General features: G+C 42.1%; 1 protein-coding gene across 1 annotated transcript in view; it reads right to left on the reverse strand.

The window, feature by feature from the left end:
• Positions 1-16,668, reverse strand: part of LOC111189209 (uncharacterized) — a 219,195-nt gene that overhangs the window by 3,137 nt on the left and 199,390 nt on the right. The window contains exons 39-44 of the mRNA XM_049468276.1: positions 10,761-11,069; positions 10,393-10,680; positions 7,764-8,084; positions 7,352-7,660; positions 6,990-7,277; positions 4,800-5,114 (exon numbers count right to left, since the gene is read on the reverse strand). Coding sequence (XP_049324233.1) covers positions 4,800-5,114; positions 6,990-7,277; positions 7,352-7,660; positions 7,764-8,084; positions 10,393-10,680; positions 10,761-11,069 — 1,830 coding nt within the window. The remainder of the gene's footprint in view (positions 1-4,799; positions 5,115-6,989; positions 7,278-7,351; positions 7,661-7,763; positions 8,085-10,392; positions 10,681-10,760; positions 11,070-16,668) is intronic.

Genomic DNA, 16,668 nt, shown 5'->3' on the forward strand with positions numbered 1-16,668 from the left:
GCATAGAGGTTTATCCATGACAGATTTTTCGTTCGGGGACATAATGTGCTCTCGACCTGCACATTTTTACCTTTGACCTCAGTGAGTTTGAAATAGTGTCTGTATTTCCATCTGGAAAAGGCTGTTTTGCCATTGCCTATGCACTGTAAACACCCGCCACTATGCAAGCGCTCTAAACACCCACCCACCTATTTTCTCTGATTGGCTCTTACTATACCTTAGCCAAGCATTGCTAAGGCGGTTATCTCATGTGACTCACACACACAACGCACACACACTTGCACGTTTGTCTGTATGCGCGAAATAAAAAAAAACATAAGTTAATTGAGCGGCTAAAGTAACGTGCAGTAATGGGTGTCGGCATTATAGTTACAGTCAGAGTCATTAGTTAGATTACTCGTTACTTAAAAAAGAAACGGCGCTAGTAACGCCATTTATTTCAGTGCCATTATTCCCATCACTGCCAACTGCATGCTAATGTTTAACTGCAGTCTAACACAATTTAAATTAATTTGTCTTGTTTTTTGTTACTTTGTTCCTATGGCACTGGTAGAATCACATTTCAGCATTTGGAAACCAGTGACGGTACTGTTTCAAAATCTACAAAATTGTCTGTCGAAATTACATTGTCTGTGCTTGTCACATCAGTCCTTCTAAGTCTGCACACCACTGCAACACTAATCTAGTTTAAACAACACACCATGCCTCAATGAAAACTTGTGTATTAAAATGTTTTCCTCCCAGGGTACTCTTGGTTCTATCTTGAGAACTTGAGGCTCCTTCAGCTAAAGCATAAATGCCAATATGCAAACTGCTGCAACATATGTTATTGTCAGGGCACCCCTGATCATTTTTTTTTTTTGATTTTCCTTTATTTCAGGCAATTTCAGTTAATATATCATATAGCAGAGGACCACAGTGATATTTGAGTTTATATGATTTACAGAAAGTGTGCAATAATTATTTAAACAAAATTAGGCAGGTGCATACATTTGGGCACCTTTATCACTAATTTCACACAATTTGTTTGGTAAGCTCACTGACCCTTGACCAACATGAACAGGTGAATCCAATTATGAGAAAGGGTTAAGGAGCCAATTGCAAGTTTTTCTCCTCTTTGCATCTTTTCTGAAGAGTGACACCATGGGAGCCTCAAAACACAACTCTCAAAAGACCTGAAAACAAAGATTGTTCAACATCATGGTTTAGAGCAGGGGTTTTCTACCTTACGGCCCACCTGTTTACAACTTGAAAGCGTCAAGGCCCCCCTAATAATAATAATAATAATAATAATAATAAAAACAACAACAACAGTAATAAAATATCTAAAAGAACAGAGTATAATAAACTCTACCCTGAAATAGTGATTTAGGCTTTCCAAATATAGTACATGAACTTCTTGCTACAAACATGCTCTAATATTGTGCTCCCTTTGTATTTTTAGCTTTAAATATACACATAAGAGTAGCACGGTTTGACAGGGTAGCACAACTCGACAGAAGATCAGAGATTTCAGTTGTCAGTTTCCACTGTGAGGAACATAGTGAGGACCAAAGTGGCATTCCAAGAAAAATCTCAGATAATCAGAGTAGAGGGATGGTAAAAACAGTCATAGTCAACCCACAGAGCGGGTACAAAGACCTACAACATCATCTTGCTGCAGAGTCACTGTGCATTGTTCAACTATTCAGCACCCTTTTAAACAAGGAGAGGCTGTATGGGAGAGTAATGCAGAAGAAGCCTTTTCTGTTCACACGCCACAAACAGAGTCACTTGAGGTATGCTAAAGCACATTTGGACAAACCAGCTTCATTTTGGAGTAAGGTTCTGTGCACTGATGAAACTAAAATTGAGTTACCGTATTTTTTGCACTATAGGGTACACTTAAAACCTTCTACAGAGGGGCCATTGAGAGCATCCTGACCAGCTGTTTCACCGTGTTTTACGGGGCCTGCAGAGCATCCTACCGCAGGACCCTCCAGCGCATCATGAGAGCAGCTGAGAAGATCGTTGGCACCTCTCTCCCCTCCCTTCAGGACTTGTACAGCTCCCGCCTCACACGGAAAGCCCTCCGTCTGGCAGGAGATCCCTCCCACCCACTACACAGCTTCTTCAGCCTGCTGCCATCAGGGAGGAGACTGCGGAGTCTCGGGGCGAGGACCAGCAGACTGCGAGACAGCCCCATCCATCAGGCTGTGAGGATGCTGAACTCTCTTCCTGCTCTACCCCCCCATCCCAATCCCCCCCCTCCCCTTCCCCACCAACACAGTACTGCAACTTTGTACTAGAACACACACAGTACTGTTACTTTTCTGTGTGTGTGCACTACTGCTTATACTCGCACTGTCATACACATTTTAACTCATAAACTGTGAACTTTAATCACTTTAATGCACTCATTCACTTTACCAGCCTTAAGCTAGTAGCCATATTTGGACTACTGTTTTATACGGGTTCTGTTCATACTTGTACTGTCATCCTATCTTAATCATCCCCCATCACTATTGCACTATTGTCTTCTCTCTAACGTATTGTACGTATAGTGTCTCCCACTCTTTTATATTATATATCTATTTCTGTACTTGCTGTAATTTGGGAAGGAGAGTAACGTAATTTCATTCCTCTGTATGTCCTGTACATATGCAGTATTGACAATAAAACTACTTGACTTGAAAATCCTTCAATTTTCCCAAACTTCCTCAGTGAAGTGATGGTAACTGCGGCTAGAGCTGCTGTTAACCATGCATTTAAAATGAGTGAAAAAATTTAAGTTGTACCGGGGCTGGATACTTCAACAAGACAACGACCCTAAACACTATACACTGCTCAAAATCTACTAAATCATTCATGCAGAGGAACAACGTTCTGGAATGATCATCTCAGTCTCCAGACCAGAATATTACTGAAAATCTGTGGTGTGATTGAAAGTTCATGATCAGAAACCATCAAACCTGACTGAACTGGAGATGTTGTGTAAAGAAGAATGATCTAAAATCCTTTAACCTTCAAACAAATTTCCAGACCCTCATTGGAAGCTATAAGAAGCACCTAAAGTCTGTTTTGTTCTGCTAAAAGGAGGATCTACTAAATATTGATGTAATTGTTCTGTTGGGGTGCCCAAATTTATGCACCTGCCTAATTTAATTTTGTTTAAAGCTTTATTGCACACTTTCTATAAATCCTGTAAACTTCATTTCATTTCTTAAATATCACTGTCTTCGTCTGCTTCATGATATAACTGAAGTTGCTGATCCGAAATATCATACAAATTATCAGGGGTGCTCAAACTTTTTCATACCACTGTATAGTGGTACAAGGTGATGACAGAACAGCTCCTTCCTACCTGCACTCACTCCTGAAGACTTACGTTACCTCCTGGCCGCTGCGCTCCTCCAATGAACGTCGCCTCGCTTTACCAAACAAACATTCACACAAAGCAATCCAGACTGTTCTCATACAGAGTTCCCCAATGGTGGAACAAACTACCTTCCACTACCAGATCAGGAGAATCTCTCGCTATCTTTAAGAAACTCCTGAAGACAGAGCTCTTCAAAGATCACCTACTCTCTTAACACCTCTAACACACTAACTACTTCTAACCTCAATGTCCTCTTCCCCTCCTTCACTCCTCTATCCCATTATTTCCCTTCAACCTCCTTTAAGCCCTATCTAAAAATGTTTTATCTTTAACTTCTATTACTTTTGTACTTCACTATTGTAAGTCGCTTTGGACAAAAGCGTCTGCAAAATGTAATGTAATGTAATGTAATGTTTAGTAAAATATTTACAGAAATGCGAGGGGAGTACTTACTTTTGTTGGGTACTGTAGCTGATTTACTGTAGTGTCAGACAGTGGTGCAAAAACACTTTTACCCTAAATGTTTTCATTTGTGCTTGAAGATTCTTGTGAATTCTTGTGTGTAATTTCACAGAGCATACCTAAAGGTACTTTTAAAACATGCATTGTGGTTCAGTCTCTTCAGAGTAGATGAATCTGCTGGTTTTAATGAGCGCTCTCTTTTAGCTCATCTGCTCTCTTCAGTTCTAATTCTGTGTTTCTTTGGTGTAATCATGTGTGAATTAGCAAATGAAGATTGAGTTTGCCGTTCTGATGTCTCTACGTTCAAAGTAAACCCTTGTATCAGCACCATTAAACATCATGGATTTCATATCCAGAAAGAGGTCTTGAAACCTACCAGACACCCTGTGTTTATAATGACTATACAGCTCTTAATTAAAAAAATTAAGAGAGCACTTCAGTTTCTGAATTAGTTTCACTGATTTTGCTTTTTATAGGTATATGTTTAAAAAGAGTAAAAGGAACATTGCTGTTTTATTCTATAAACTACAGACAACATTTCTCCTAAATTCCTAATCAAAATATTATCATTTTTTTGCAGAAAATGAGAAATAGTTGAAATAACAAAAAGATGCAGAGCTTTAAGACCCCAAATAAATTTTTAATTTCAATATTTTTAGTTAACACAATACAAGATCTTGTTGCGTTTAATAGCCATAAAACTTTTTTACTGATGACCCTAAAATGATAAAAAATAAATAAATAAATCTGATTGTATTTTACTTTTAACCATAAAATGCATGAACCCTTTACTGTTATGTTTGCCAGTCGGAAAACCAACCAAGGTTTAAATAGTGTGCCTTTAAAAAAAATAAAATCTGAAATTTGCAACATGATGTTTTTTTCCACTAAATTAAAGAACTGTTTGCAGATGAAACAAACTAAAAATGAGTGTGATTGATGATAAAGATTACAAACTAAAGATGCACTTTTTTCTTACCTGAACAAGTAACACCAGCATCTTCATCATGATCACAGTCGTGTTTTTCAAATCCACTATGACGGCACTCTGTGAGGGAGCTTTCACTTCCAGAACAACCAACATTATCCAGAAGTATCCGGCCAAATCCTTTACCAAAATCAGCACTGCTGTGGGCACTGAGAGCCTGTCCACATCCCATCTGTCTGCACACCACATCTGCATCATTCATGTCCCAGTCATCATCACACACTGTTCCCCACCGGCCTTCATAATAAACCTCCACTCTACCAGAGCAGTTTCCAGTGCCACCAACGAGTTTCACCTTAAAAACAGCTATAAAAAAAAGAATATATATACACAGTTTAAATAAAACTTTTTCATAGAAGAAGCAAAACATTTTGTCTACACAAAAAGTCATACGTTTCCGTTTTGCTGTTAATTCTTGGACACATTTAAATATATTATACATAAAAGAAAAAAAAACATTGAAGTGAAGGTTAACATTTCTCTATATTTGTAATAATAGTGTTAATTCTGAGTATGTGTTGAGAACAAACACGTTATATTGAAACTGGCTTGAAGAATTCAAAAAAAAGATTTGAGACCTGAAGACCAACCAGTATAAAAGGGGTTCAAACATCATTTTCTTCTCCCTTCATTCTCTTTCCTAGAGCCCAACACTTAGCCCACCTCGAGCAGCAACGTCTTTTCTGCCCTAGTTCCTTGCGCTTCTTAGCTGGACCACTTAGCCGTGTTTATCTCCACTGCAGTATTTTCAGGTTTTAATAAATAGGCCTGCTCTTAACCAAGCACCTGAGCCTCATGATAGTGGTTATAATTGATCTATGCTCAAACCCCACATGCCAGCTTTAGCTCTCTGTGGTCCTGTTTCTGGATCAAGTACCTAAAATATTCTCCGATCTGTGCTGGGGACAGTCTTCTTCATTTGTCTAACCGGCCACAAGTTCTTGGAAGTCACTAATCCACAACTATGACTATGGTGCAGACAGCACAGACTCCCTGGGACCATGGACCATTTCCAATTAGTCTGTGAACTGCTATGGTTTGGCTATGTTACCATATACTTCTGCTGAGGCTTTCAGATGGGAGGTGTTAGACCTAATCTATCCGGCCCATCAAAGGAAAATAGAGGTTACTGGATCAACATTGGCAATATCTGTTGACCTATAGGCCAATGTTTTGGGATTTGAAAATCATTTTACCTCTATTACTTGTAACCCAGGTCTTAAATGGGTCACACAAGACACTGATAAAGTGGATAAATGAAGAATGGAAAACTATACTCATATTTTTGATTCATTCTGAATAGTACAAAAATGACAAAAACTCTTCCAAATAAACTGTTTTAAATTATTTCACAAAAGAAATAAAATTGGCGCTAAGAAGCGGCCAATCAGATTTCTTAGAGAGTTCGGCGCACTAAACAGCGGCCAGTCAGAATTCTCATGAATTCTCAATGCTCAAAATAGCAGCCAATTATAAGCCTTTAAGAGACGGAGGTGGGTTTTGTTTTGGAAAGTGTGCGTTGGTTCTGGCTGTGTTATTTTTCTGGACAAACTTTGTGATTACTGTTTTTTTTTGTTTTTTTTTTTACTGTATTGTAATAACTTTTAATACATTTCATAATTGCCACGTCCTTGGTCTCATTTCTATCATGTACTTTGCTCCCAGAGCGAACCTAACTGGTTGGACAATGAAACTGAAACACCTGGTTTTAGACCACAATAATTTACTGTCCCGACGGACAGTTCTAAACAAGACGGACTGGTGTAAACAAGAGATTTTGAGGTGCACATTGAATTCCGCGTGATTTGGGCAGCCGTGGTTTTATGTCCCTTTCAGACAGCTTACGCTTACATCCACAGTTAATCCTGTTGGATGTGGTTCGTCCTTCTTGTTGGTATGCTGACATTACCCTGGATACACTCTTGATACATCACAAAGACTTGCTGTCTTGGTCACAGATGCGCCAGCAAGACATGCACCAAAACTTTGTCCTCCGATTTAGCCATGAAACCTTCCACACTAAAATGACCGGTGTTTCAGTTTTCTTGTCCAACCCCTATAGCTTAGAATCTTGCATGAAGTTCAGCCTCTCCTAAAACACACAAACAGTGTTTTGATCACATATGGAGGTGTAATATGAACTTTAACACCTCCTTATTACAAAGCCTACTGTTCACTTACCCACAGTGACGCTGATGGAGTTGCTCCTAAATGATGAGATGATGGAGTTGTTTTTCCAATATGAATAGTCACAGCTGTACTGACCCTGATCTGAGGTATCCACAGTCAGAGTAAATGTACTGTAAGATTTAGCTGTTTGGGTTTTTATCGATACTCCATCTTTAAATAAATGAAAGTCTGCATCGATGGATGGGTTACGTATTGCACATCTGAAACTAACAGTTTTTCCAGGCAACACAGTGGAGTCTGATGAGATCAGGACAAGTACGGGGCTCTGCAGGACATCATCTGTTAAAGAGGTAATTTCAGTTAATGAATATTCATTTTCCAAAAAGGGTATTTTTTTAAATAGGGTAGCTTACCTGAGCAGACTACACTAGCATCTTCACTGTGACTACAGTTGGTTGTTCCAAGACCTCTATGAGAGCAACTTAAGAGGTTGTTTTCTTGTCCAGAACAGCCAACATCATCCAGTAATACTGGTCCATTTCCCTCACCAAAGCGAGCACTATGAGTGATGCTGAGAGCTCTGCCACATCCCATCTGTCTGCACACTACCTCTGCATCCTTCATGTCCCAGTTATCACCACACACTGTTCCCCACTGACCATCATGATAGATCTCCACTCTGCCATCACAGTTACCTGTTCCATTTATCAACCTGATATTGTCTGATTTGCAGCGTAAAATTAAAGAAAAATATTTCATTTGTTTCAATAAACAAGTAGTAGATATTAAAACAGTATTAAAACCTAAAAAGGAAACTTTCCTCACCTGAGCAAGTGACACCGGCATCTTCATTGTGATTACAGTCGTGTCTTCCAAATCCATTATGACGGCACTCTGTGATGGACTTTTCACCTCCAAAACAGTGAACATCATGCAGAAGTATGGGGCCAGTTCCCCGACCAAAATTAGAAAAAGCATTTCTGTGGACATATACAGCTCTGCCACATCCAATCTGTTTGCACACCACGTCTGCATCTTTTATGTCCCAGTAATCATCACACACTGTTCCCCACTGTCCTTTATAATAAACCTCCACTCTACCAGAGCAGCTTCCAGTTCCATTGATGAGCCTCACATTTAAACCAACTGTCAATAAAGAGAATAAATGCACAAAAAACTGCTTTAGCAGATTGTATTTGTTTCCCCTAATATTTTCATATTTCTGCTCAAAATATATAAACTTTCTTTCTTAAACTGTTTATGAATTACCATAAAACTAATTTCTCTTCACCATAACAAAAACTTACCAGCCAATTTTGCCAGATGTACCAAGAACACTTTTACGTCTATTGTCACGTCCTGGCCCTGTTCCGTGTCTGTCATGTTTCCGTGTTTTTACTGCTCTATCTGTGTTTGTTTATTCTAGTTTCCTTGTCTGTTTATTTATACTGTTTTGTGTTTATTTTGGTTTATTTCTGTTAATAAATTCAATCTCGTTTGCGTCCGCTCTCCATGTCCTCTCCTTGCTCCTGCAATACAGATCCGCAAATGGATGGCCCAGAGGACTTATGGCACTGCCTGCATGCGCCCATCGACCCTGAGGAGGAGCACTTCTTTCCTGCGCCAACCCGTACTCCCAAAATGATTCCTCCAGGAGTAGTGCTGCGCCCCCCATTCCAGGGGGCAGCAGAGGCAGCGCCGGTCCCTGTCCAGGGCTCTTACGTCTACGACTCCCACATCCCCGTACCCGCTGCTCTGACGATGGAGGCAGCAAAGGCAGCGCCGGTCCCTGTCTACGGCTTTTACGTCTACGACTCCCACATCCCCGTACCCGCTGCTCTGACGATGGAGGCAGCCGTGGCAGCACCGGTCCCTGCCAGTCCCTGTCCGCAGCTCAAGCTGTTCCTGTTCTGCTGCCTGGCTGGCCCCACAGGCACTCTTAGACTTTTGCCAGTCCTGGGCACCCATCTGTGTTTTTTGTTCCTTTGTCTCTTTCTGTGTTAGTTCCTGTCTCAGTCTGTGTCCCAGTACCCGTTTCTGTTTTCGTCTCTGTTCCCGTCCCCGTCACTGTGTTCATCCCTGTCAGGGTATTCTTCCCAGTTCCCTTGTCCAGTAATGTCCAGTCTCCATTCATGTCCAATTTACAGTCCCCTACACAGTCTTTTGTCCTGTTGCTTGTACCATCCTCTGTGCAGTCTCTGTGTCAGTTGAACATCTCATCTCATTTTCCTGTCCAGTCTAATGTTCAGCCCCTGTTTGTGTCCCATGTCCAGTCCCCCGTCCAGTCTACATTCTCGTCACTTGTCCAGTCCCCTGTCCATTCCCCATTTTCTGTCAAGTCTCCGTTCTCTGTCCAGTCTCCGTTCTTGTCCCCCATCCAGTTTCTCTTCTGGTCTCGTCCTCTGTCCCGCTCCATGTCCGGTTCCTTCCTGGCCCCTCTCGTCCCGCTCCTGGGTGCCGTTTTTTCATTGGTTTGTTTTTATTGTTTAGACAGGGGACTTCTGTCATGTCCTGACCCCGTGTTTTTACTGCTCTTTCTTTGTTTACCTTTCCTCCACCATGCCTGTGTCATGCCCCTTGAGGTCCTGTCTCTGCCTTTAGTGTTTTCACCTTCCTTTCCCACCTTGTGTCTGACAAGTATTGTAGGATAAAACTTTTAATTAAGAATTGTATTGTTAGATATTTTGTAGGCGTCTATCTCTACTGCAAATCTGTGTTCAGATTTAGTGGAGCCGTAGTCATTAAAGGCTCTGAGAAACCTCTGTAAAGTATGTTCCACCAGGCTCAAAGGTAAAAGGTTGAATTCCTTTAGTTAGGAGAGCTGGCCGTCTGGCTTAGGTCCTGTTCTGCAACTGAATTATTATTGGTTAGTGAGTATGGCCCTTCCCCTTTGTGAAATGTGTGTATATAATCTGTGCTGTCTGGAGGTAGAGTGAAGTTGGTCTCGGAGAGTCAGGACTGGGTTGAGATCTAGTCGGGGAGACGGATTATAAGTGCTAGGCTTTGAACAAACTTCTGAATAAAGCTGTATCTTCCTGCACTGAAGGTCTCATAGACTATTCTTTCTTTTATTATCGTCAACGGAACGACTGGTACTGTGTGGAAAACGATATGACCACATGTTTCTTCACTGACCGCTTTAAAAACATACAACATTTTCAGCTGAAGATGGGGCTGTCAACATTATGAACAACAGTATAGTTGCAAGAAAAACTGTCACTGTATTCTGATAACAGCGGTGTTGGGGGCCCTGCTCCTGATTATCCTGATCATATGCAGACAAGACAAAGTGCAGACGTGAAAACACAGTGACCTGTTTACTCAAACTGGTGTTCAGAAATGCACATGAGCGTGGCAATCTTCGTCTCTACACAAAATCATATTAAAACCGGTAATTGGAGGTGCAATTAAGACAAAGCTATAAAGAGAGTTTTAAAGCTTTCTGTGCTCTTACCCACAGTGATGCTGATGGAGTTGCTCCTGAATGACGACATGGTGGATCTTCCTCTCTGGTATCTATATTCACAGCTGTACTGGCCCTGATATGATGTGTCCACAATCACAGTAAATGTTGTTGTAGATTGATCTTTTTGAGATTTTATCAATTCTCCATCTTTAAGTAAACGGAAGTCTACAGAGATGGATGTTGGGTTGGGTGCAGCACATCTGAACTGAACAGTTTCACCAGGCGCCATGGTGAAGTTATGTGAGATCAGGGTGAATGTGGGGCTCTGCAGGACATCTGTAAAGAAGTAATGTCAGTAAATGAACGTTTATTTTTAAGCAATTTAACAGAATTGCTTACCAGAAACAGTATCTTACCTGAGCAGATAACACCAGCATCTTCACTGTGACTACAGTTGGTCATTCCAAGACCTCCATGAGAGCAACTTATGAGGTTGTTTTCTTGTCCAGAACAGCCAACATCATCCAGTAATACTGGTCCATTTCCCTCACCAAAGTGAGCACTATGAGTGGAGTTGAGAGCTCTGCCACATCCCACCTGTCTGCACACTACCTCTGCATCCTTCATGTCCCAGTTATCACCACACACTGTTCCCCACTGACCATCATGATAGATCTCCACTCTGCCATCACAGTTACCTGTTCCATTTACCAGCCTGATACTGTCTGATTTACAGCAGAAAATAAAAGAAAAGGATTTCATTTGTTTCAGTAAAAAAAGTAGTAGATATTACAGTTTTTCACTGTTGGTTACTTATGAATACTGATATTTGAGACACAATGACCAAAACATCAATTCAACTCAGGCACCAACCTCCCGAAGCAGTTCTTCTAAACTACAAGCACATCTCCTGCTTTACACTCAAAGTGCAGTTACAAAACACTTTTTTCAAAACACTGCACACAATTTTCATGAAGAAAATCTCTTCTTTCCACAAGGAACACACTGTTATTCAAACCCCTAAAGTTAATTACTTTTCTATACACACTGAGTCGTCACATGATCAAACACCTGACCTGTCACACAGATTTACAATTAGCAGTCAGAGCTTTAGTGTGAAAGAGAAACAGGTTCAGCCAAATTTAAGCAGATACAGTGTAGCACCCAGAAACTGCACTACTGCATAAAAATACAGTATCAATCAGAACAGTAGTACAGTGTTGTCTGTGAACTGTTCTGTAGGACTACAAAAATAAAGTATGTTTCAATTATTAGGGAAATGTATTCCTACTTTTCCCTACACAGTATTTACAGTATTTTACTTTTAGTACAGTTGATTCCTTTGTTTTGTATGACGACCACTGTATGTGCACAAGTGAAAGGTGCAAACAATAGTCAAACATATAAAAAAAAAGAAAACAAAATAAACAAAATTAGCTAAAAGTGAGATTGGGCCTGGGTGGGAGGGAGGCATTTGGCAGAAACAGAGCTGTGACTGGAGTAGCGATGGAAGATGACGACGAGGGGTCAGAAAGAGAGTAAGACCTGTTTCGAAACACAGGTGGCGGTTGGGGGGGCGGAGGAGAATGGCATACAGTGCGTAAGAAAAAAGGTAGGCACAGGTCTGAAGATGTGGATTGTAATGATGGTGGAGAGAGGAGGGAGCAGGCTAAGCAAAGGAAAGAGAAGTTTGTGGTGCTTTTGAAATATGGAACCTAAGCGGATTGTAATGTTAGCCCTCTCAAGCTAACTGCGGATCTGAAAGCTGCACTAGGGGATGTGGTTGGAGCTAAAGTAACTTTAAAATTGTTCCAAGTCTAATTAGGGAGAAATCGTGTTTGAGGGGAGTCATAACGGGTGTCCCCTTGGATGTGTCTACGGACCAACTTAAAAAAAATGTCCCTGGAGGCAAAGCGGTTGAAGCTGTTCGATTAAAGCAGGAGTGTCCAAACTTTTTTTTGTTGGGGGCCAGAAGGAGAAATATATTTGAAGTCACGGGCCACAGACTCTGTAATAAAACAAATAATGAAATATACCACTTTAAATAATACTTTTTTCTTGATTATTTCATTTACACACCATTTTACACTCTCCGCTTTTAGACTCTTTTGCCCCGTTTTTCTGCGCTAGAAATGCGCACTCTCTCCGCTTTTAGACTCTTTGCCCCGTTTTTCCGCGCTAGAAATGCGCACTCTCTCCGCTTTTAGACTCTTTGGCCTGTTTTTCTGCGCTAGAAATGCACACCCTCTCCGCTTTTAGACCCTTTTGCCCCGTTTTTCTGCGCTAGAAATGCGCACTCTTTCCGCTTTTAGACTCTTTTGTCGCGTTTTTCTGCGTTAGAAATCCGCACTCTCTCCGCTTTTAGACTCTTATGCCCCGTATTTCTGCGCTAGAAATGCGCACCCTCTCCGCTTTTAGACTCTTTTGCCCCGTTTTTCTGCGCTAGAAATGCGCACTCTCTCCGCTTTTAGACTCTTTTGCCCCGTTTTTCTGCGCTAGAAATGCGCACTCTCTCCGCTTTTAGACTCTTTTGCCCCGTTTTTCTGCGCTAGAAATGCGCACTCTCTCCGCTTTTAGACTCTTTTGCCCCGTTTTTCTGTGCTAGAAATGCGCACTCTTTCCGCTTTTAGACTCTTTTGCCCCGTTTTTCTGCGCTAGAAATGCGCACTCTCTCCGCTTTTAGACTCTTTTGCCCCGTTTTTCTGCGCTAGAAATGCGCACTCTCTCCGCTTTTAGACTCTTTTGCCCCGTTTTTGTGCGCTAGAAATCCGCACTCTCTCCGCTTTTAGACTCTTTTGCCCCGTTTTTCTGCGCTAGAAATGCGCACCCTCTCCGACTCTGTGGCCCGTTTCTGACACCTAGCGTTCAAACTTTGAATCTCACATTATAAAAACCTGCTTAAGAGCGGGCCAACTTTCATTCTATTTCTAAGATACCTCGCGGGCCGCTCCACAAAAGGAAACGTGCCGCAAATGGCCCGCGGGCCGTAGTTTGGACACCCCTGGATTAAAGGGCTCTAAAGAAGGGGTGAAGTCAGATAGCTTATCTGTGATGATACAGTTTGATGGTCAGGGATTACCGGGCAGGGTCAATCTTACGTGAGCTTCACTGTCAGGCCATACATTCCATCTCCGTTAAGATAAGTTAAGATTTAATTGTCAAAGATATGGCCATGTTGCTACTGTTTGCAGGGCTAAAAAGAAATGTGGTGTCTGTGGGCGAGAGCTTATGGTAACTGTGGAGAGAAGGTAAAGCCTAAATTCTGCAGGGGGGGGGGTCATAGAGCAGCGTATGGGGGGTGTGAAATACACAAAAAGACTGCAAAGGCTCAGGGAATTTATGTACAAAGATGCAGAAGCGCTAAAGGAAGTTGGTGGACCTGCTCCACCGAAGGTTAGCACAGGTGGGTGGGGGCAGAAAGTCATTGGTACTATGGCGAGACCAGAGATTGTCCCTCAAACAAGGTGTCCTATTACTTCTGATACCCAAGTGGTAGACAAAGTTAAATTTGTAATGTTTATGGCGGATGTTGTGAATTGTACGGCACAGACAGGGAGAAGGACAGAGAAGATTAAGATTATTGTGAGATCTGCTGAAAAATATTTAGTAAAATTACTTGGGAGTCTACTAGTACCGGGCTGACCAGACGGGCAGAGCAGACACTGTCTGTAGTGGCTAATCTGTACAATCCATGCCATAAGCTTTCACTAGATATATTGGAAGGGATTGGTGGTTCAGGGCATCTTAAAATTATTTGGTGTGGGGATTTTAATGCGCACAATACACTGTGGGGTAGTTTGACTACAGATTATAATGGAATGGTGGTGGAAGAATTCCTTGGGGGCCACAATCTTGTTTGTCTTAATGATGATAATAGTACTAGATTGAATATCACTAGATGAGTAAGGAGGAGTGAGTGGGTGGTCAGTCAGGATACTTCTTTGGGTTACTACTCAGGATACTACTTCTTTGATCATTATCCCATTTTCATTACACTAGGCATTGATGTTTCTAGAGTGCAGAGGAAATTTTTGCCCAGATGGAATTTTAGTAAAGCCAGAGTGGCTTAAGTTTACTGATAAGTGTGATAAGGGGTCGCAAGACTGGTCAATCTCAGGGGATGTTGATAAATGTAATCAGGATCTTTGTACTATTTAGCATGAGGCAGCAAAAGAAGCTATTTCTAGGAAGAAACCTCCTAGACAAAGGAGACCCTTGCCATGGTGGACAGCTGAATGTACTTTGGCGGTTGAGCATTTGGGGATTTGATCGCGTATCAACAACTTCAAGCGGTAGTGAGAAGGACTGTGAATATAGCAAAAAGGCAGTAGTGGAAAACATACTGTAATATTACAGGGATGCATGTTATGGTTAGTGAAGTACGGGGGATAATTAAGAATATGAGGGGTGTTGGAAAGGGAAATTGGCAGTGGTAGTTTCTATAGGAAAACCTGTTAAAGACCCTAAGGGGTACAGACCAATTTCTCTTACTTCACTTGAGCAAGGTGATGGAGCATATGGTGATAGAGAGGCTTTCGTACTTTTTAGAACAGCGGAATTGTTTTTCACCCCATCAGAGTGGTTTTGGAAAGGAGAGGATGCCAATGGTTTCAGTTATTAGTTTGGAGTCTGATGTTATGCAAGCTCAAGCTCGTAAAGAGGTGGTTGTGACAGTCTTCTTTTGACATTGAGAAGGCTTGTGATATGCTTTTGTCCAGGGCTGGACTGGGACAAAAAAAATCGGCCCTGGCATTTTTGAAAAGGAGAGACAGTCAGAGAGAGAGAATGAGTGAGGGAGAAAAAGAGAGAGACAGTCAGAGAGAGAGAGAGTGAGCCAGAGAGAAAAAGAGAGAGACAGTCAGAGAGAGAGAGAGAGAGCGAGGGAGAAAAAGAGAGACAGTCAGAGAGAGAGAGAGAGCGAGGGAGAAAAAGAGAGACAGTCAGAAAGAGAAAGCGAGCGAGGGAGAAAAAGAGAGACAGTCAGAGAGAGAAAGCGAGCGAGGGAGAAAAAGAGAGACAGTCAGAGAGAGAGTGAGCGAAGGAGAAAAGGAGAGACAGTCAGAGAGAGAGAGCGAGGAAGAAAAAGAGAGACATTCAGAGAGAGAGAGAGAGAGAGTGAGGGAGAAAAAGAGAGACAGTCAGAGAGAGAGTGAGTGAGCGAGGGAGAAAAAGAGAGAGACAGTCAGAGAGAGAGAGTGAGCAAGAGAGAAAAAGAGAGACAGTCAGAGAGAGTGAGCGAGGGAGAAAAAGAGAGACAGAGAGAGAATGCCAGCGAGAGAGAAAAAGAGAGAGACAGTCAGAGAGAGAGAGAGTGAGCGAGGGAGAAAAAGAGAGAGACAGTCAGAGAGAAAGCGAGCGAGAGAGAAAAAGAGATAAACAGAGAGAGAGAGTGAGCGAGGGGGAAAAAGAGACAGAGAGAGAGAGAGTGAGCGAGGGAGAAAAAGATAAGACAGAGAGAGAGTGAGCGAGGGAGAAAAAGAGAGAGACAGTCAGAGAGAGAGTGAGCGAGAAAAAGAGAGAGACAGTCAGAGAGAGAGAGCAAGCCAGAGAGAAAAAGAGAGAGACAGTCAGAGAGAGAGTGAGCGAGCGAGAAAAAGAGAGACAGTCAGAGAGAGAGAGAGAGAGAGGGAGAAAAAGAGAGAGACAGAGAGAGAGAAAAAGAGACAGTCAGAAAGAGAGAGTGAGCGAGGGAGAAAAAGAGAGAGACTGTCAGAGAGAGAGAGTGAGCGAGAGACAAAGAAAGAAAGAGAAAGACAGCGAGAAAGAGAGAGAGAGCGGGGTGCGATTAAGCGAGCAAGAGAGAGAGAGACAGAGAGTGCTCAGAGCTAAACCACGCAGAGAAAGGGTGTGGCCGCTTTCTTCCTATATCCTGATTGGATCAGTCCCCAATGAGCCTAAATTGTGGGCCGGTCAAGGAAGAAAAAAAATCCAACAGCATCGGCCCCCGAGGACTGTCGGCCCACCGGGCCCGGTATGCCAGATTACCAGTCCAGCTCTGCTTTTGTGGCAGATGGTGTTTTTTTTTTTTTTTTTTTTATTAATTCTTATTTATCAGTTCTGATATGGATCACAACACAAAATGCCATTTTGCTAGTATTGACCCACGCCCTTGACTGGGCAGAGAAGAAGAAGAAAAGAGGGGGAGCGAACTCAGAGTATTGGGGTGGAGTTCGGGGCACCTTCGCTGTAAAGCGTGAAGCCGACGCCCCAAAAATTAAATCAGAACTTTCGACCACTGCAAGGATTTAAGAAGAGGTCTGACTGTGAAAGGCTTGGGAACTCCAGCAACTGAGTGTTGGAAGTCCGACCTTGTAGTCTTTGAGA

This window comes from Astyanax mexicanus, chromosome 19 (assembly GCF_023375975.1).
Source record: "Astyanax mexicanus isolate ESR-SI-001 chromosome 19, AstMex3_surface, whole genome shotgun sequence".
In the NCBI taxonomy this organism is placed as follows: Eukaryota; Metazoa; Chordata; class Actinopteri; order Characiformes; family Acestrorhamphidae; genus Astyanax; species Astyanax mexicanus.